This window comes from Aotus nancymaae, unplaced genomic scaffold, assembly GCF_030222135.1.
Source record: "Aotus nancymaae isolate 86718 unplaced genomic scaffold, 86718_ANA_hifiasm-v0.15.2.pri h1tg000040l, whole genome shotgun sequence".
NCBI classification, from domain to species: domain Eukaryota; kingdom Metazoa; phylum Chordata; class Mammalia; order Primates; family Aotidae; genus Aotus; species Aotus nancymaae.
The window spans coordinates 53,375,156-53,396,809 of record NW_026988454.1 but is presented as its reverse complement, the minus strand read 5'-3'; the positions used below and the strand labels follow the sequence as shown (position 1 = coordinate 53,396,809).

At 39.8% G+C, this 21,654-nt stretch overlaps 1 protein-coding gene across 2 annotated transcripts in view; it reads right to left on the bottom strand.

The window, feature by feature from the left end:
• Nucleotides 1-12,121: 12,121 nt before the first annotated feature.
• Nucleotides 12,122-21,654, bottom strand: part of HS3ST5 (heparan sulfate-glucosamine 3-sulfotransferase 5) — a 185,372-nt gene continuing 175,839 nt past the window's right edge. For both annotated transcript variants that reach the window (XM_012460402.2, XM_012460403.2), the window contains exons 3-4: nucleotides 19,597-19,735; nucleotides 12,122-14,716 (exon numbers count right to left, since the gene is read on the bottom strand). In XM_012460402.2, the coding sequence (XP_012315825.1) occupies nucleotides 13,783-14,716; nucleotides 19,597-19,703 (1,041 nt within the window). In that variant the 5' untranslated portion in view covers nucleotides 19,704-19,735 and the 3' untranslated portion in view covers nucleotides 12,122-13,782. The remainder of the gene's footprint in view (nucleotides 14,717-19,596; nucleotides 19,736-21,654) is intronic.

Below are 21,654 nucleotides of genomic sequence, written 5' to 3'. Positions count from 1 at the left end.
GAGGCCGAGGCGGGCAGATCACAAGGTCAGGAGATCAAGACCATCTGTCTCTACTAAAAATACAAAAATTAGCTGGGTGTGGTGGCATGTGCCTGTAGTGCCATATACTTGGGAGGCCAAGGCAGGAGAATCGCTTGAACCCGGGAGGTAGAGTTTGCAGTGAACTGAAATCGCGCCACTGCACTCCAGCCTGGCAACAGAGCGAGACTCCATCTCAAAACAACAATAACAAAAACTAGCTCTAGCTTCCATCCTCTAGTGAACTAAGATGCTCACTTTTAATATCATAAAACCCTAAACACTGAATATTCAGAACATTGATTTAATATGATGAAAGCGGCACTTCATTTATTGTTTGGGTTATGGTTTTGGAAACTCACAATTTTAACTCATGCTTAATTAAATGTAAAATTTAACAGCTTAATAGAGAAAATTTAGGGATACATGTTATTGAGGGACAAGGATTCTTACATAAATAGGAGTTGACATCTACCACCTCACTGAAGTAAATCACAAGGCATAAGGGAGCAAAGTGACTTGAAATGTCATGCTGGTACCTGGCATGAGAAACCCTTTGAAGAGCAGAGTTTGAAGCTGGCCCTTGGTTCTTTGTGTTTGAGTCTTACAATGCATGAAAAGTATAATGGGCATTCAGGAACTCAGCAAAATCCTGCTGAGTTCCTCTGTTCATTGCTAGGGGCATGTGGCTTGCTCTTTGGTGGACTGGGCACCAGAAATCTATTTGCATAAAGAATTTTAGGTTCTCTTCACAGAGAACCCAATAGAAGGGAAGAAAGAGACTGATAAGTTTAACCCACTAGTGATGTCTTTGTCATTATAATGAAAGAGTGATTCATTCACTCACTCCATAAATGTCTATTAAACACCTATCATGAGCTTCTGAGTTTAACATTGTGTCTATTACCCCAATTTATCTTCCACTGCAGCCTGTCCCTATTAAGGTCAGGGGTAGATTCGGAATGTAGGAACTGAAAGAGCAGCTTTCCTGTTATATCTCCATAGTGTAGCTTTGGTACTTTTTAAAAGGGAATATTACATAGGGGAGAAATAATTACCTGCCCCCATCCACACACACGCACACACACACACAAACACACACACATTGTCGTTGGTCTTTGGTTATTTGGAGACTGTGGCAATGCCTGACTAGGGAAGTCACACTGCCTGAACAGAATCGGCTGTAGTACTGAACAGACACTGAGGCACACAGAAGGAGGGCAACCACACTTGACAGATGCTGCGTAGTGCTGACTGGCTTGTGTGCAGGAGAGCTTAGAAGTGCCCGAGGACTCCTGAAAATGCTTTGGGAGTATATTTACAGGGACTGAGGCCCATGTGGGGCATGAGGGAGCCAAAGAGATTGACAAAGAATTAATTTCACACTAAGAATTCTTAAGTTCTTTCTCCAGATATTTCAAAAACATTATTTGAGACAGATACTAGAAAGACTTGGAGTAAAACTTTTTTAGGATGATCATGTAACCAATAATTTGACCAACTTAACAAACTGCATCCAAAATAATGGCTTGTGTGGCTGGATTTGGCTGGTTCGTCTGCGAGCATAAACACAGTTGCTAATGGGTGTCAGTGGGTGTCTGTGTTGGGGTTCTTTTGTCTCTATGATTCTGATCCCTCACCGCAAACACTTTTCGCTTTCAATAATTGGTTGGATCTTTGGCTCAGAGTTCCTAAGGACATTTCAGGGTCTCAGAGAAAATTATCAATACTCTGTTCTCAGAGTTTCAGGCTTGAGTTTGTGTTCTTACTAATTTATCACTTTATATTAATGAAGGAGAACTCAAATGCAATATAAGCAGATAATAATACCTAATAAACACTTTGTCTTAAATTTATCTTTAAATATAATTGTGCTTTCAGAGAAAGCTGATACAGTTTCAAGGTTGAAGACTTGTAGTGATGGTCAGGATGAAAGGTAACGTAATCATCACAATGGAATGAACCAGTTAAAGAATTGCTGAAAATCACATGCACATACAGACAACAGTTGTATGTATAATACTTTCATGTTGCACGTATAGCACTTTCAGTATCCTCGGATTAGAAGACATCTGCCTTTTACCATTGAAACTTCCTACACTATATAGTGGCACTATATATATATATATACACATATATATATATGTATTAAGATGGAATTTCACTCCTGTTGCCCAGGCTGAAGAGGCACAATCTCGGCTCACTGCAACCTCTGACTCCCAGGTTCAAATGATTCTCCTGCCTCAGCCTCCTGATTAGCTTGGATTACAGGCATGCATCACGACATCCAGCTAATTTTTGTATTTTTTGCATTTTTGTATTTTTAGTAATTCTTCAGGAGCTAGAAACATATTAGATGATCAGTCTCCATGTTGGTCAGGTTGGTCTTGAAGTCCCGACCTCAGGTGATCTGCCCGCCTTGGCCTCCCAAAGTGCTGGGATTACAACCATGAGCCACTTCACCCGACCAAGCTATACTCTTTTATCAAAGTATTTCTTTCCAGATTGGTTGATGTGCTTTTGAAATATCAATTTATTGAGTTTTTCTATTTTTTTCTCTTATACTTTGTTTGTCTGGACTATTTTGCCTTTGGAATATACTTTTTAAAAAGGCAACTGGGCAAATTTGACAGGTAATTGTTAGCAAAAGAATGTATGAATTGGTTCCAGGAGGAACCATTATCATTAGCTTCTTTTAACAGGCTTATAAATAAAAATATATGTGTTCATATATATTATATGTATATTAAATGCATGTACATCTTAATTTTAATGCTAATTTATATATGTGTGTGTGTGTGTGTGTGCATATATATATATATATATATATATATATATATATATTTGAGATGAGGTCTTGCTATGTTGCTCAGGCCGGTCTTGAACTCCTGGGTTCAAGCAATTCCCCCACCTCAGCCTCCCAAGTAGTTGGGATTATAGGCATGTGCCGCCGCACCTGGCTAATTCATATTTTTATACAGATTCAGTACATGTTTCTATTCAAGGTTAAGTACAAGGGATTAAAATGTACTCAATAAAACAAGACTAGAAAGAGATTAGAAACACATTTTAATTAGAAAATTGCCACCTCAAATTCATTTAGGAAGTAGGCAGGTATAAATAAGAAATAGAACCACTTAGAGACTTTTCTTAATAAGTGGCCCTGGGCTGGAATTCTGGAGGGCTGTATTCTGGTCACACCCCTAACTCTGATTTTCCTTGTGACTTTTAGTAATTGATGGATTCTTCAGGAGCTAGAAACATATTAGATGATCAATAAATACCTTTGAATTTCATTAAGTCCAGGAAAAAGCATTTCAGGTCTTTCTTTTTCCCACAGGATGATTTTCAATGCCATTTAGAGGAAATCTTGGGATGAACATGGGAAATGACAGAGGCTCCTGGCTCTGAACTTTGGGGATTTCAGATTTTCTGGATCAAGGTGAGATACTACAAATTTGTAAGAAAAAAAAGTGTTCTTTTTTCAGTATAGAAACCATAATGTTAAAGATATTAAACAATCATGGAATCTGCACCTTGCATAAACTTATCTGAAATTTACCATTAAAATAATTTTTTACTCTTTGAGCTACAGTGAAGGTGTCCCAGAAGAAATGAGGCTTGCTTGCTTGGTGTTTCTATCACCAGGGGATTGTGTCCTGCAGGGTCACTCTGCCTGCATTCACTAGGCCTGTTCAGTCTTCGGGAATTTGCAAAGGTTCTCCTGTCCTTCAGGACTTCTGTTTGGATTGTTTGGAAATGTTCTTTGTGATTGATGGCTCTTGCTGCATCACTCATTCATAATGAAGGGGAATAAGCTGATTGAACAGACGTTTTGTGAGCCCTCCGTTTCCTCTTGCTTCTTGTATTAGTTTTCTATGGCTGCCATAATAAATCACCACACATTTAGTGGCTTAGAACAACATGAACTTGTTATCTTGCATTTCTGTAGGTTTAGAAATCCAACCCAGGTCTCACCAGGCTGAAATCAAATTGGCAGGGCTATGTTTCCTGCTGGAGGCCCCTGGGGGGCATCTCTCCCCTTGCCTTTTCCAGTTTCTGAAGGCTGCGCACATTCCTTGGCTCATAGCCTCCTTTCTACATCTTCAAAGCCAGCACTGTTGCATCTCCCTCAAGGTCCTTGAAGTGTAAACCCATTCTTCAATTCTTATCATTCCATTAACTGTCCCTTAATGCCTCACTTTTCTGCCTTTAGGGACCCTTGTGGTTACATCAGGACCACTCAGATAATCCTCGATACTCTCCTCATCTCAGGGCCCTTAACTTCATCCTATCTGCAAAGTCCCTCTTGCCAAGTAAGGGAACATATTCACATGTTCCCGAGATTAGGATGTAGAGATCTTTGAGGGAGGGGCAATATTCTGCCTACCACTGTTCTAATTTAGATTATGTATTTCTTTAAAAATTAAGAAACATAAAACTTATTACTATGTTATAATTTTCATCATGATAAAATCGAAGTTGAAGTGTAGTAGATGTTTGCAAAAATGGCCACAATAATTTCCTTTCCTATTGGACATGGCAGCTCATGATGAGGTAGGGGGAAGGATTGCTTGAAGCAAGGAATTCAAGACCAGCCTAGGCAACTAAGATTCCCTCTCTTCAAAAATTTTTTTGTATTTTGTTTTTTTAAAAACAGGATCTTAATCTGTTGCCCAGGCTGGAGTGCAGAGACATGGTCTTGTCTCACTGCAAGCTCTGCCTCCTAGTCCCAGGTGATCCTCCCATTTCAGCCTCCTGACTAGCTGGGACTACAGGTACACGCCACCACACCTAGCTAATTAAAAAAAAAATGGAGAGCAAAAATAAATATTTTTTCCAAGCAAACGGAGAGCAAAAAAATAAATAATTTTCAACCAAACGGAGAGCAAAAATAAATAAATAAATAAACAAAAGGCAAGAGTTGCAATTCTCACCTCTGATAAAATAGACTTTAAAGCAACAAAGATCAAAAGAGGCAAAGAAGCACATTACATAATGGTAAAAGGATCAATGCAACAAGAAGAGCTAACGATCCTAAATATACATGCACCCAATACAGGAGCACCCAGATACATAAGACAAGTTCTTAATGACTTATAAAGAGACTTAGCCTCCCACACAATAATAGTGGGAGACTGTAACATCACATTGTCAATACTAGACAGATCAATGAGATAGAAAATTAACAAGGATATCCAGGACTTGAACTCAGACCCGGAACAAGTAAACTTAATAAACATTTATAGAACGCTCCACTTCAAATACATAAAACATACATTCTTATCAGTATCATATCACATCTATTCTAAAAGTGACTACATAACTGGAAGTAAATCACTCCTCAATAATCGCATAGCATTTCATAGGTTTAAATGAAATATTGGTTGACTGCTTGTTTGTTATTTTCTTCCCTTATTCCTTCCTGTCTCCATTGTTAAGCACAATTATTGGTATAAAAGAGGTTTTCAATTCCCATTTTTAGACTGCATTCTAGCCTAGGAAATAAAGCAATACTCCCATTCTCTCTCTTTCTCTTCCTTTTTCTTCCTCTCCTTCATTCTTTTTTTTTTCTTTCTCTCTTTCTTAAAAAAAAAAAAAAACTTTTTTGCTGAGGCTGGTCTTGAACTCCTGGGCTCATGTGATCAACCTGCCTCAGCCTCCCACAGTGCTGGGATTACAGGCATGAGCCACCATGCCTGGCCAAAACATTTAAAAAATAATAATTTCCTTTCCTGTATCAACACTGTTATGGAATCTCCTCTCATGTGGACTCTAAGCTTGGCCATATGACATACTTTGTCCAGTGAGACGATTGCAAACGTGATGGAAGCAGATACTTGAAAAGTGCTTTCACACTGGGACTTGCCCTCTCTTGTACTCTTCAGCCCTTTCTGACTACCACGTGAAGAGGCCTGGTGCATATACTAAGTGAGAAGATACATGTAACCTAGGTACCTTTGTCACCAAGCCAATAGCTAATACAGGGAGGTAGCACCAATCACTAAGCAGCACAAGCCACCAGACATTTAGATGAGGCCACCTGAGATAATCCAGGCAGCAACTGACCCGACAGAAACCACAGGTATGTGAAAGAGGCCAGCAGATGGAAGACAAGCTGGGCCAGACCAGAAGAATTGCCCAGCTGAACAACAGAATTATGAACCAGATTAAATTTTGGGGGGATGGTTGAATGTGTGGCAAAAGTTAATTAATGTGGGAAGGGATAGGTAAACTAGAAATCAAAGTTGAGAATAAGGTTGAATTAAAGAAAGTTTAGTTGCAAGGGAATGGTGACAAACAAGAGCTCTTAAAGGCAAAATCATAGACAAGGCTTTTTTGGAGAGATTGTTTGCACAAGTACAGGAAGGTACATTGAGTCTGACCCCTCCTTCCTTCTCCACCTTTGTGCCCTGACTCTGTGGATGTTCAATGTCACAAGAAATGCTCCAATAATCACTTTCATGTAATGGTATAATGTCATAGGAAGGAGCGTAAAAATTCCCTGTTCTGATTCTCCTATTTAATGGGAACCTCAAAAAGAAAAAAATGGCTTGCCTGTTTCATCCTGAAAGTTTAGCTTATACAGTGATGTGCCACATAAAGATACTTTGGGGTCAATGTATCTTTATGTGGCACATCACTGTATAAGCTAAATATAAATGGACCATTTATATAAATACAATGGACCACATATGTGACAGGTGGAGCTGAAAAATTCCTGTTGCCTTGTGACCTCGTAGCCATGGTAATGTTGTGGCACGATGCATTACATTTGTGGTGATGCTGATAGAAACAAACCGACTGTGCTGCTGGGTGTATCAAAGTATAGAACATGTAATTATGTACAGTATATAGTACTTGACAATGATAATAGATGACTATGTCGCTGGTTTGTGTATTTACTTTTTATCATTATTTTAGAGTGTTCTCCTTCTACTTATTTAAAAAAAAAACTGGAAACAGCCTCAGGCAGGTCCTTCAGGAGTATTCCAGAAGAAGGCATTGTTATCACAAGAGATGACAGCTCCATGCCTGTCACTGTCCCTGAAGACCTTCCTGTGGAACAAGATACGGAGGTGGAAGACAGTGATATCGATGATTCTCATCCTGTCTAGGCGAATGTATGTGTTGTGTCTTAGTTTTTAACAAATAAAGTTCAAAAAGTAAAAGAATGAAAACATATAGAAGTAGAAAAAAGCTTATAGAATAAGGATATAAAGAAAGAAAATATTTTTGTACAGCTGTACAACGTATTGTTTGTGTTTTAAGGTAGGTGTTATTACAAAAGACAAAAATAAAAAATTAAAAATGTTATAAAGTAAAAATTACAGTAAGCTAATGTTAATTCATTATTGAAGAAAGGAAAATATTCTTTTACAAATTTAGTGTAGCCTAAGTGTACAGTGTTTATATATAAACTCTACAGTGGTGCAATGTCCCAGGCCTTCACATTTACTCACCTCTTACTCATTGACACCCAGAACAATTTCCAGTTCTGCAAGTTCCATTCATGATAAGTGCCCTAATTATACAGGTGTAGGGTTTAAAAAAATTTTTTTTGAGATAAAGTTTTGCTCTTGTTGCCTAGGCTGGAGTGCAATGGTGCAAACTCAGCTCACTGCTACCTTCACCTCCCAGGTTCAAGTGATTCTCCTGCCTTAGCCTCCTTAGTAGCTGGGATTACAGGGAACCACAACCACGCCCAGTTAATTTTTTGTATTTTTAGAAGAGACAGGGTTTCACTATGTTGGCCAGGCTGGTCTCGAACTCCTGACCTCAGATGATCCACCTGCCTCAGCCTTCCAAAGTGCTGGGATTACAGGAGTGAGCCACTGTGCCTGGGTAAAATGTTTTATACCACATTTGCACTGTTCCTTTTCGATGTTTAGATGTTTAGATAGACAGATCTTTATCATTGTGCTACAATTTCCTGCAGAATTCAATAGTGACATGCTGTACAGGTTTGTAGCCTAGGAGCAATAGGCTATGCCATATAGCCTAGGTGTCTAGCAGGCTATATCATCTAGGTTTGTGTAAGTACACTCTATGTTGTTCACATAATTACAAAATTACCTAATGATGCATTTCTTAGAACATACCTTGTCATTAAGTGATGCATGACTTTATTTGCTTTATTTATAATAAAATGAGTATGCTTCCTGCTTTTTTTTTTTTGAGAAGACTCTTATGCCTATCTTGCAGGAGAATATTGTGCTTGGTTTTCTTTTCATTCCCATGTCTCCTGATGTAATCTCAGGATGGGTGAAGTTTTGGCAAGAAGCTCAGTGGCAAGGAGACAATATGACTCTTCCATGGTCAGTATATCCCTAGAAACACTTTTTCCTCAATCTCAGGAGATAAATGAGCCAAATATGGAAGATCCCATCAGCTGCAGCTACTGGCCATAGAGAGAAGTGAGAGAAGCAAAGAGAAGAGTAAAGGAAGGAAAATGATGATTCTATGGGCATCAATCATTTGATTTTTTTTCTCTTTGAAAACCTTGGCTTATTAATTTTACCATCTCTTCTATCAGCTGGGTGTAGACTCAGTGTGGTAGGCCTGGCCTGGTATCTAGCAGCGTCCCCTCAGGGCTGTGGTGGAAGGACTCGCTCAGGGCGTAGGAAGCTCTGTTGCAGTTTCCATTCTCACATTCCACCTTCTCTGATGACCTACTGTCCAGCTCCACCGGAGTTGCTAGTCTTTTTCACACGTGGTACTTTTGTCCATTTCCCACATCCTGGAGGATGCTTTTCCTGTTTGTCTGCCTGGTGGGATGTCATGATCTTCAAATGTGGCCTCATGGAAGCCTTCTCTGATTCTTCCAGACTGAGCTGTTTATTTATCTTTCCTACAGTTTCTGAACTGTGACTCACTTGTTCTACTTGGTATGGCAATACTGTCATCTGGCATTGCCAGAAAGCCTCACCTTTAAAGAGTTGCATTAAGTTTATTTACAGGACCTAGTGTTAGATTACCTGACCAGTAGCAATTGCAACTTCTTTTATAATTTATGCCCAAACCTTTAGGTGAGTCTTAGTGAGGCTTTACCAAGGAAACAGGCAGTTTTAGAGTTGGTCTTAAGGATGTTCTCTGGTGTCATCAAAGAAATGGAAATGCAAAGCAGAGACATGTGTCTTTAGATATGTGTAAGGTAAGCCACCTCTTTGAAATGGTGCTACCCATCTACTGGGAGACACTCACCTTCTCGACCGACTATTTTTGAGAGAGGATGACACATATCTTTAGAAACAATAAAGCCTTTCACCCACACCTACTGCAAACCCGGTAGACTGATATGGTTCATAAATTTATCAATGGATCTAGCCTGATCAAATACCAACCATGCTATTGCCTACTTGATATGACTGAAAGGGCACTGCTTTTTAACTGAACCAGCTTTAAATAACAGACACTTGATTTTGAAATACCAATCAGGTGCTTTCTATGGGAGCCACATATTGCTAGCAGTTCAGTTCTGCCTTTCAACTCCTCAATCTGTTTCTAATCATTATGAAATAGCACTCTTATTCCTAAAAGGTGCAATAAAATGTAACTGAAAAGAATTTTTTGAAAGCTCAAATGTAAAGAAATCATTTTCATAAGATGTATAGTAAGGCATCATTAATTAGAACCTTACCAAATGATCATATTTTGGCCTAAATTTCACTCTTAACACAAGCTATAACAGAAAGGTGTGCTATAAAAATTGATAAACAGATGCTAGGGGGCTTGAATAACCTACTTAAGAGGACAGACTGTTTTAAAATACTTGAATAATATCAATTTGGAAAAAAATGCAATATGCCAATTAAGAGGCTTTGACCTGGCAAAGCAGGCACAATTGATATTTTTCTTTTTTGCTTTTTTTTTGAGACAGAGTGTTGCTCTGCTGCCCAGGCAGGAGGGCAGTGGCACGATCTCAGCTCACCGCAACCTCTGCCTCTCGGGTTCAAGTGATTCTCCTGCCTCAGCCTCCTGAGTAGCTGGGATTACAGGAATCTGCCACCACGACCGGCTAATTTTTGTATTTTTAGTGGAGAGGGAGTTTTACCATGTTGGTCAGGCTGGTCTCAAACTCCTGACCTTGTGATCCGCCCCCCTCGGTCTCCCAGTTTGATGCTCTGTCTACTTGGCAATAATTGCAACGAATTTGTTTAAAAATATTTTATATTTTCACTGTGTTAGCCCAAATTGCTAATATTTTGCTATGTTTAGTAATTTTGAGGGGGAATGCTTTTCTTTTTATCCTAGACTGTAGACTATTTTTAGTGGAAAATGGCTGCTGAGTGTGTGGAAAGAGTATAAAAAACTTCAGCAGGAAGACACTACAATCATTTGAAATTCTCCATTGCTGGCAAATTCTCAAATTAGGCTTATAAATGCAATTTGATTTGGCAAATAGCTAATTGGATGAAGGAAAAGCCGATCAGCAGGGCTGGACTTTGGACTGCTCTTGTCCCTGGTTCTCACCTTCCCTGAGCAGCAGCACATCTGCAGTGTCCCAGGTGATGCCCCCCACAGGCCTTGAAGCTTGTCTTCCAGAGGAGCCTTCATATCAGGGGCAGCACTCCAGGAAGCACGCCCATGAAACACTCCTGAGGAGGAACTGGGCTGCCAATTAATGACTTCTCACTGCTCCATCAACATAAGAGTTACCAAATCTAAGATCAGATGGGGTTATAAACCTCAGAGGAGTTTACAAGCCTTTGCTTGATCACACATTAACTCAGAACCAAAATGTCTTGGGATTCTGTTATTTAATACTGCAATTATTAAGAAAAGTTTAGTACCTTAATTAAGTGTTTATGGATAGTGGTTTCAGGTGGGTAGGAGACAGACTTGGACTTTGAGGCTATCTATCTATTTATATTACTGTTCTAAAATCTCTCTGATCCCTAGTCTCTCTCTGTCTCTTGGGCTATTTGTATAATAACTGGAATTCCTTAGCTTCCAGAAATGGTGTAGTTTCAGCTTTATGGTCCAGCAGAATCTTCACCATTGCTTAAACAATTTTTCTCTTTGTAGCTAGAACTATTTCACAAAGTTGTATGGTTCCACTGTACCTCTGGAAAAAATGCAAGGTGTTTATGACATAAAAGAAGTAACTTATTAAAGAGGGCCCTAGTGGCGCTATTGTAATGAGGTGAAGATTTCTCTAGAGCTCTGTTGTCCGTCTGATAACAACAGGAAACAGTTTTCTAAACAAGCAGGTTTAAAATCTCCACGAGAGCTGTGCTATTAAATCATAGCATTTTTCTTTCTCTCTACCTAGCTCGATCAGCAGCGGCTGTGACTGTTTTTTTCAGTGAAATGAAACCTGTCACCCAAAAAATTCTCCCAACATAGGCCCTTGCTTTAGATCTCCATGGGGAGGCTTAAAGATTTAAAACAATCTCAAACTTACATAGGAAGTGGAACAACTAGAAATCACAGTGCTTCCCTCCCCCTGCCCCCGAATATGAAGAAACATTGGCTTATTAAGATAAAAGTTGGCGTAAGTCAAATAGAATCTTAGAATAAAGTCTGATATACACTATTGGTAGCAGTAGCAAAGTCTAAGAAAAACTGGTAACATAAAAGATGATTACTGAGAAATTTAAATTTTTTAACTTATTTTTTTGTTCCTCTATGAATCTGGGAAAAGATGACCATTTTTATTTTACTGATGGCATACCTGATCTGAGTTTTTGAAACATCAGTGTTCCAATGGAGCGTAACTTGACAGTGACTGGTACAAAATCATATTGGCTATATAGTGCTGTCTCGGAATACTTTTATGAAATTAATGAAAATACAGTGATTGTGTCCTTGAACATTGTATTCGAAGAGTTTATACTGACAGTTAGTGGAGAGTTGAGGCACAGAGAAATCTGACAGCAGGATCCTTATATTGACTTCATTCATGGCTTAGGGGAGAAGTGGCTGACATTTAGACCTGAGGCTCTCACTCTAGAGTCATCCCACAGTGAGGGAGGAGCTGGCCTGCCAGCATGCGTTGGTGTCATGCCTGCTTCATGCTGAGAGAACAGCATCACTGCTAATTCAAACAATAGAGATGATTACCAAGGCGGTGGCTTGAGAAGCAATACATACCAACACTGGAGGGGAAAGGGCGATTTATTTAGAAGAGTTCACCATCAAATCACTGGACAGGATAAACAACTCATGGAGAAAATCAACACTTACTACAATCAAAGGGAGATCCATTGTAATTTGCTGATTTCTCTAGGCACTCTCACTGTGATGTTGAACAAAACTCTCAAATATCTCCTACTGGATTAGCAACTGTGACTGTGAGAAAAAAATCCATCTTTTTGTTGTTGTTAATACCCCTTTCCGCTTTTTACTGAATATATTTAAGCATAATACAGTGTATCTAATGTTAGTGAGGCACCAATTTAGCATTAATTTCTCTGGATGGAAATATGAGCCATATGTTTATGTTAGTAATGGCAACACTAGGCAATTGAAGCATTTTTGAGCAAACTGATAGATTTTCATCTAACAGGGAGAGTTCTGAGATCTTGTATTCATTTTTGAAGCATCAGCAGCTTTCAGTAGAGGCCACACAAGTTTTCTAATCTTATTTTATTTTATTTCTCTACTGGTCTGACTCTGATTAGAGGTTCAAATAAAATTGTGATTCTTCTATGTCTTGATTCTGTTAAAATATTCCTTGTCTCTCTCCCTGCACAGCAGCAACTGCAAGTAAAATTAATTGTTACAAAGTTGTAGCAGAGAAGCACTAGGGCTCTTTGAGATGGCTATTACACTTGACTTCCAGATGGTTGAGGTTTTTCTTTTTTAATATACTCAACCTCACTTCATAAATACATTTTCACAAGGGTACAGAAATCCAGCAGAGAAGCACATCTTTCCAAGTGCTCTCATATGCATGTAAACAGCTTCCATTTTGGAAGCCAGCAGGGGGCATGTAAAACAAAATAGGTAAAAAAAAAAAAATTGCACATAGAGTAATTTTAATCCATTCCGTTTTTAAATACCACAATAAATTTAATTTCACAATAAATTAAATAGCCATATTCAGTTTACAAAATAGAATTACTTAGTGTGAAACCAGTATTTACAACAATATACATTATGTACATGACATTTCTCTCTGTCGACATACAACATGGAAGTAAAAGGACTTGACTTTCCAATGTGTGATTGACATGCTACAAGTGACACCATGGTCCCTACGAGGAAACAATAGTGCAAAATCACCACAGGAACTTTGGAACAATGTTAATTTCATGAGATAAGACATTCTTTTAAATAATAAGAAAATAGCATTTTCTGTTTTCATGGCACCAATTCAGCATCTGAATTAAAGAGCCAGCTTTCCCTTAGGAAGAAAAAATGCATCACTGGATCCTCTACTTCCTGAAACTTCACAGCCATTGGTACATTTTCACACATTTATCTTTTGGCTTAAATCTATGAAAATGGTGGGTGACAAATGCTGAATCAAAGGAAGACTAACTCTTTGAGAACAGAAGTCACTTTCTCCCAATACCATCACCTCTTCTTTTTTGTAAATAGCTTAAAAGATGCAACTATGTAGACAGCAATTTTTTTTTTTTTGTAAATTTTCAGTAGAAAAAGAACTGATCTTATATTTGGTCACACACTGCATATGTACAAGTATACATGGAAAAATGACTTGGATAGCTCTGTCTAGGAAAAGTGCATATTTTAATCTACAGGAGACATTGAGTGTCTCCAGGTGCAACACATAGTGTTGTATGACATATTATTTTAGGGCCAGTTCAATGTCCTCCCAGTGATCTGGTAAAATTTTTGATTAAAAGGATGAAAGAACTTGCGCAATTTGGTAATGACAGAGGGGTCCACCTCCGGATGAATGCGCCCCTTGCTGCCCGCCAGGCACTTATTAAAGATAATGTTAAACCGCAAGCAGTAAAACCCTCTGGTAGCATTGAAGTATAAATTGTATTGACTTATCCTTGGAGGAAGATTTAGGAACTTCTCCACGAGTTGAAGTTCTGGCAGAGGTTCCGTGATGAGGCGATCTCCATCGACGACATGAAATTGCTCAATTGGAAAGTATTTCAGCCACCTTTCCAGATGTTTGGTGTAGATACTGGTTCTTACTGCCTTGTATTTTGTGTTCACTTCGCATGTGTTAGGGTCTATGGCCAGCTTCTCAAACTTGTAATAAGTTTTGTTCTTCCTCTCCTTCCCCTCTAGCACCTGAGTATAATCAGAAATAGCTCTTGTGGTTGGCTCCCTGACAATGATCAACAACTTGATGGATGAGTTCATTTTGTAAATCCTTTCTGGAACCTCCTCTGTGATAAAATATGCTGGGCTTTTTTCAATTGTGATTTGCTGTGGGTAGGAAAAAGGCATCTTTTTCCTATACCACTCAATGCCCTTACCATAATTCTCATCATTATCAAAAAAGTGGATTTCTTGAGAGGCTTTGACCACTGCCGGATGTAGGTTCAGCATTTCAAGCAGGGCTCTTGTGCCTCCTTTCCGCACCCCAATGATAATGGCCTTGGGGAGCTGCTGGACCAGGTCATGGAGGCGAAGCTGATCCTTGGAAGCGTTGCCCTTCCGGAACTCATGCAGCAGGCCACGCTTAAACTGCAGGGCGCGGAGTGGGAATTCAGCCTGACTGCGGGCTCCACCCAGTCGACCTTCAATGGGGCAAATGGGTTGTAGCCTGCAAGCAAGACAGAGACACTTTAGGCTCACTGCAACTAAATTCTTATTTTTCTGGTTCCCCATTCAGACCAAGACTTTAAATGCACAAATAAAGCCACTGGTTCCCAGCCTGGTACAATCCATAATGAACATATGTTTGGGAAATTTTATTTTAAGCAACCGTGTATTAAATGGAGCACACATAATTGATGAGATTTTTTTATTAGTGCTCCTTAAAATTTTTTATTCACCAAGCACTTAATTGACTACGGCGTGTACTTCTGTTCTCAGTACAGGATAGACAAGTGACACCAGCCATACTAATAGCTTTTTAATAGCTCGCCAGTTAAAATCATTAAGAAAAAGTGAAAGGCAGAAGATTATAATCTTCAACTGGGCTGGGAGGTGGAAGGGCAGCAGGGAGGCCACGTGTTTCACGTTTCCTGTGGTATTATTTTCCTGAAGCTCGGTAGCACTCATATGGCTCTTGAAACTCTTTGAGATATAATCTGAAAGGAGGTCCCAGTCTCTGCCCTGGACTGTTTGCATCATCAACCTGCAAAATTCCAATCTTGGGACGTGCTGAGCTTTTCATTCTGAGACTCTCTGCCCTTGGCCTCGAGGATAGCCAGAAGAATACTATATTTCTTCTGCCTCTCTTTCTCTTTCTGTCTAAAGAGGTCAGGATTATGTTTCCACTTTGCTGAATATAGGATCAAACCCAATTGCCATCAGCAAGTGCTGTATATCACCTACCACACCTGGGACCAGGCGTCAACAAGACCCTGACAAGGCCAGAAACTGCAAGCCCTCATTGCCAAGCCCGTTAAAATCAGGAACTCAAGCTCATAAAGGAAGGAATGCAATAGATATAACCAGAAAGGAGGATTTCCACTTCAATATTATCCTGAATAGTGAACAACCATCTCTGCTTTTCTCAGGGAGAAAGATGTGGTAACAGTCACAATGATAGTAGACTATGGTGACTGTTTAATTTGTTATGGCTAACATATATGGTTAGCAAATTGAGTTTTCTTTTAGGTATAGTCTGAAATGGAACTGAAGTTCATTATAATTTCCCTAAGTTGATCTGTGAGGGCATTTTAGCCTTCTTGGTAAAGGGAAATAGTATCAGTCAAAAAGGCTATTAAACCAGTTCTTACACCTGAAAGCTTTCAGTTATCCTAATAATTTGGAGTTTGCGTCTCCCTCTCTGTGGCAAAGAGGGTGTTGCTTGCTTTTCCTAAGAGACATTATTGCATCTTTCTTGATTTCTGAGATGAGAAACGACCTCAAGATCATGCCAAGTGACATGGTTGGCTCTGTGTCCGCACTCAAATCTCATTCTGAATTGTAATCCCCACATGTCGGAAGAGGGGCTTGCTTGGTGGGAGGTAACTGGATTATGGGGGTGGATTTCCCCATTGTTTTCATGATAGTGAGATCTCACGATATTTAATGGTTTAAAACTGTGTGGCACCTCCCTCTGCAAGCTCTCTCTCGCTCCTGCCACCATGTAAGAGGAGCCTTGCTTCTCCTTTTCCTTCTGCCGTGATTGTAAGTTTTCTGAGGCTTCCCCAGCCATGCAGAACTGTGAGTCAATTAAACCTTTTTTCTTTATAAATTACGCAGTCTCAGGTATGTCTTTATAGCAGTGTGAAAATGGACTGATACACCCAGCCTGTTCTGCAACATTGAAAAGCATGGTCTTGGTCTGTGCTCTGTTTAAACAGCTATAATAATGCTTAAGGAGAAATGTATATTACTTTTCATAATGCTTAAATGTATATTACTTTTCACAATTTCTTTTTTATGATTTTTAAAAGAATTCATGCTCATTGTGGAAAGTATGAAAATATAGACAACTTTTTTTTTCTTTTTTTTTTTGAGACAGAGTCTTGCTCTGTCGTCCAGGCTGGAGTGCAGTGGCGCAATCTTGGCTCACTACAACCTCTGCTTCCTGGGTTCAAGAGATTCTCCTGCCAATCATTTTTTGGCATTTTGGCTAAGATCAAGTGGGGATTCTCCTGCCTCAGCTTCCTGAGTAGCTGGGATTACAGATATGCGCTACCACACCCAGCTAAGTTTTGTATTTTTAGTAGAGACGGGGTTTCACCATGTTGGCTAGACTGGTCTTGAACTCTTAACCTCGTGATCCTCCCACCTTAGCCTCACCAAGCGCTGAGATTACAGGCCTGAACCACTGCACCTGGCCTAGACAACTTTTAAAAAACAGGGTTAAACCCAGTTTATAGTTTAGAGAAACATGAATTTTTAAAATAAATTTGTTAATGAGATTAATGTACTAGGGCTTTAAATGGAAGACATAAAATTATCAATAGATACATAGGCAAAGATGCTTTTAATTGAGGCATTGATTGGGATATTACAAATTCATCTTTCAGTTCTTCTTGGGTTATGGTTGAGAATTAAGCTCTAATCCCGTAAGGCATCCATTGATGGATTTCTGCCCTAAGCCACTAGAATGATGCTAGTACCATCCTTGGAAGAATTGAAGAAATAGTCACTCAAATTCTCTTTTGTAGGATGTAATTCTCTCATAGTACCCAGGCTGAGAGTGGCTGACAAAGATAGTCTCTGCTTTGTTTGAGGTAAAATGGAATTTCCCTACTTACAGAAAGGGTCATTTTCCTTCTTTACTTCCTTCCTCTTTCTACCTTCCACCCTGGGAGATCATACCCTGCAGAACAGTCGCTTTTGGACTCCCTAACTCAAGATGCGATGTGAAAATATGAGAAAATATCACATTCTTTTCCACTTCCAAAAGCGTAGATTCTGAGTATGGATCCCAGACTGAATATCATACAAGTTTCGGATCAGAAGGGATGGTAGAAGTAACTTCTGCCTTCCTCCCAAAAAGCAGGGTCTTCAGTTGCTGGAAGGTGGGCCTAAATAAGCCTGTGTTAACTTCAGACATAATCTTCTCAAAGTCTCAAGTGAGAGGCTTTTAGAAAGCCCACCAAACAATTCAATTCCAAATAAAAGCTATCCCCTTAGAGACTAGAGACAGAGTTAAAAAATGAAAAGAATCAGGCCAGGCGCGGTGGCTCAAGCCTGTAATCCCAGCACTTTGGGAGACCAAGGCGGGTGGATCACAAGGTCAGGAGATCGAGACCATCCTGGTCAACATGGTGAAACCCCGTCTCTACTAACACAAAAAATTAGCTGGGCATGGTGGCGCGTGCCTGTAATCCCAGCTACTCAGGAGGCTGAGGCAGGAGAATTGCCTGAACCCAGGAGGTGGAGGTTGCGGTGAGCCGAGATCGCGCCATTGCACTCCAGCCTGGGTAACGAGCGAAATTCCGTCTCAAAAAAAAAAAAAAAAAAAAAAAATGAAAAGAATCATCAACTAAATAATAATGCATTAGTGATCATTAGATCAATTACTAAGAAAAGGTAAATGGGAGCTAACTAGAGGTCAGCTGGGAAGAGCCGGATATAAAAGGTAGAACAATGGCACCACCTCAAGACTTCTCATTAACCATCAAGTGCTACTCTAGGAAACTACTGGAAGTCAGTGATAAGCTCTGATTACGTTAGTGAATGGGACATTTACTGAGGAATTTTGATTTGAGAAGCATCAAAGGAGTTCACTTTACCAGTCAAGATGACACCAAGTGAAGGAAAACAAAGATCACTGCTATGTTATTTCTAAATATCTAAGCGATAAGGTCTATAGATTAGCTTAAATTTCAGAAGGAAAAGAAAACTGCAAAGAAGACATTTTCAAGTTTGTATGCGTTTTCACTGACTGTGAGAACTGAACTCATGGAAAACACATTTCAGTCTTTCCAGTGCAGGAATTAATTTTAAAGGGCTGGCCGGGCACAGTGGCTCATGCCTGTAATCCCAGCACTTTGGGAGGCCGAGGCAGGTGGATCTTCTGAGGTGAGGAGTTCGAAACCAGCCTGGGCAACATGGTGAAACGCTGTCTCTACTAACAATACAAAATTAGCCATGTGTGTGGGTGCATGCCTATAATCCCAGCTCCTTTGGAGGCTGAAGCAGGAGAATCACTTGAACCTGGGAGGTGGAGATTACAGTGAGCCAAGATTGCACCATTACACTCTAGCCTGGGCAATAAGAGGGAAACTCTGTCTCAAAAAAAATTTTTTTTTAAGTGCAAAAAAAGGAAGCTTCTCACTTCTCTGTCCTTGCCCATTAGACTAGACATAGAACACACCAGAAACATTTAATGTGAAGCCAGCTGATGTTGCTGCGACCTCTGCAAGTCCAATACCTCTCAAGTGTTTGCCTATTTAGAGCTAAACCCTAGCACTGTAATTTTCTCATGGATTTCCCATTGCTTTCTGGGTAGTTATTCTGAGCAACAGCCTTCTTGTCTGACACGTTGAGCCCCTGAAAACCAGAGCTAATTAACATAGTTAACACTCCCCATGCCTGCAGCCATCTTTCCAGGGCAATAGATTGCAAACTTGATGAGCTCCTTTAGAGGCTCATACATAATTTTAATGCTCCTAGTAGCACATTAAGTGTCCACTCATAAATTTCAAAATGAAGATACATAGATACATCATCACTGTTTTGCTACAGCCAGAGGTCAACACCAGATGCATGCAGACTACACTGAGCTCTAGTAAATGACTTTTTTTTACTGTACACAGCTTTATTCCTTCCCTGAAAACAAGTGTCAATGCACACGGAATACAAATGGATCTTGACAGAACACCTTGGTTTGAGCAACTTGGATCTCTTTCTTTTAAAGGCTCAATAAATCAAAATCAATACTGCAGAAAAGCATGTTTCCTGGGAATTTCGAGGGAGAAAAACAAGTGGATAGACTTAAAATTATGTCCTAAACAAGTTTAAATCAAGACTTACAGTCACAGGGGTATAAGCATGTATTTAAGTACCCACCTATCCAAGCTCCCAACTCTGGCAACTAGATACAGGAGACTCCCAACGGCAAGGCTTCCCAGCACCAGGAGCTTCTGTCTCAGCCACGCCTGCTGTTTGAATAGCATGGCCCTCCATCAACCTTCAGGACTGCTGCAGCCTGAGATAGAAGGACTCATCAGCGGGCATCTCTTAGAAGCTCTGTTGGTTGTCACAGAGCTAAGCAGAGGTGGAAGACAGGTGATAAGTGACATTGCACAAAGAGCAGATCCCATACCAACTCTGACAATTGTCATGATGTAACAGCTATTTAGCAAAACTTACCTTTCTTTTCCTGGCCCATGTTATAAGATCAAATAGCAACTCTAGGGGGAAAGATACTAACTAGACAGAACCTGTTAGATAATTGTCAAAGTAAATTAAAATGCATATAACATATTGTGTGTGTGTGTGTGTATGTGTGTGCGTGTGTGTGTGTATACACATAATGATTCAAAGAATATGGATAAAATGAGCTGCTTGGCCAGGCGCAGTAGCTCATGCCTGTAATCCCAGTACTTTGGAAGGCTGAGGTGGGTGGATCACCTGAGGTCAGGAATTTGAGACCAGTCTGGCTGACATGGTGAACCCCATCTGTACTAAAAATGCAAAAATTAGCCTGGTGCAATTGCGGGCACCTGTATTCCCAGCTACTAGGGAGGCTGAGGCAGGGGAATCACTTGAACCTGGGAGGCAGAGGTTGCAGTGAGCCAAGATCGCACCACTGCACTCCAGCCTGGTGACAGAGTAAGACCCTATCTCAAAAAAGAAAACAACAACAAAACAACAACAAAAGAGCAACTTGAGGCTTCGCAGCAGGGCAACCATAAACTGAAGGCTCTGCTTCGGAATAACAGGATGCATTTGAAATCCCAGTTTGTAAGTTATCATTTTGAGCATAGCAATGACATATTTTAATTACATATTTTTTGTTTTGTTTTAGTTGTGAGCGGAAGAAGGGGGTGAAATCAAAGTGATACTTACTGAGGTTATCAGTGGTAACTATCAGGATTCACATGCTTGAGGACAATGGCCTTGGGGAACCTGATGTTTCCCTCCATGTCCTCAGCCCAGTCCTGGGTTCCAAAACATGTTCAGACTAGATGCTTTTGCTACGTGACCTCCCCTGGCTGTCAATGAATTTAGACAGGTTTGGTGACATTGGTCTCACTCTTAGATCATGAAAGACGCTTACCTGGAACACTGTTCTCTTATACCTGAAATAAGGCCAGCTGAGGAATATAGGGCTTTACTAGTACTGTTATTAAATTTTGGGGAAAAATGTAAGCTCCCAATTCAGCCTTTCTTATTAAAAATAAATTCAATCCCCCTTTCAAGATAAGATTGTTTGTCTCTTATTGAAACTCAAAATAGTAATGAAGAAGGAATCTATATCTATAACAATGAGTCATGGTTAGAAATTGTTTTGCTGCAACGGTATCTTTGTATGGCTATGGGAAGATTTTCTTTGTGCAAAAGGGATATACTAGGATTGATTGATTAATCGATTCATTCATTCATCAAGAAATCACTGAGCACCCAAAGCATTTTCAACTATTATACTAGGTTTATAGGAGATTTCAAAACAGATCTCCAAGGGGTTTTAGTCCTTAGAAAACCGATAATGTGATTAGGGAATCATGAAACAACCAAAGAACGTTACTCAATTCATGATAATGTATGAGTAAGTGTTGGGGGAAAAAAATTAAGGAAAAGGTCAGAGAATGTGGGCACGGTAGATATTTTTGTGTGTGTATGAATTGGTGAGGAGAAAATAGGAGGGCATCCTAAGAGGGAGAGATAAGAGCAGCATTCATCCAACACACAGTTGACAAATTCTTACGGAATATGTCTTATGTGCTAGATTCTGTATTGGGTACTATGGAGAATAGTGGCCAATTAAACAGACATGTTCTTCCCTGTTGGAGTCCACAGTCTACTGAGAAGACAGGTATCAAGCCTACATACAGGATTAATGCATACTTACAAACTGTATTAAGTATGACAAAAGAAGTTTACAGGATCTAATGAGAAAGAGTA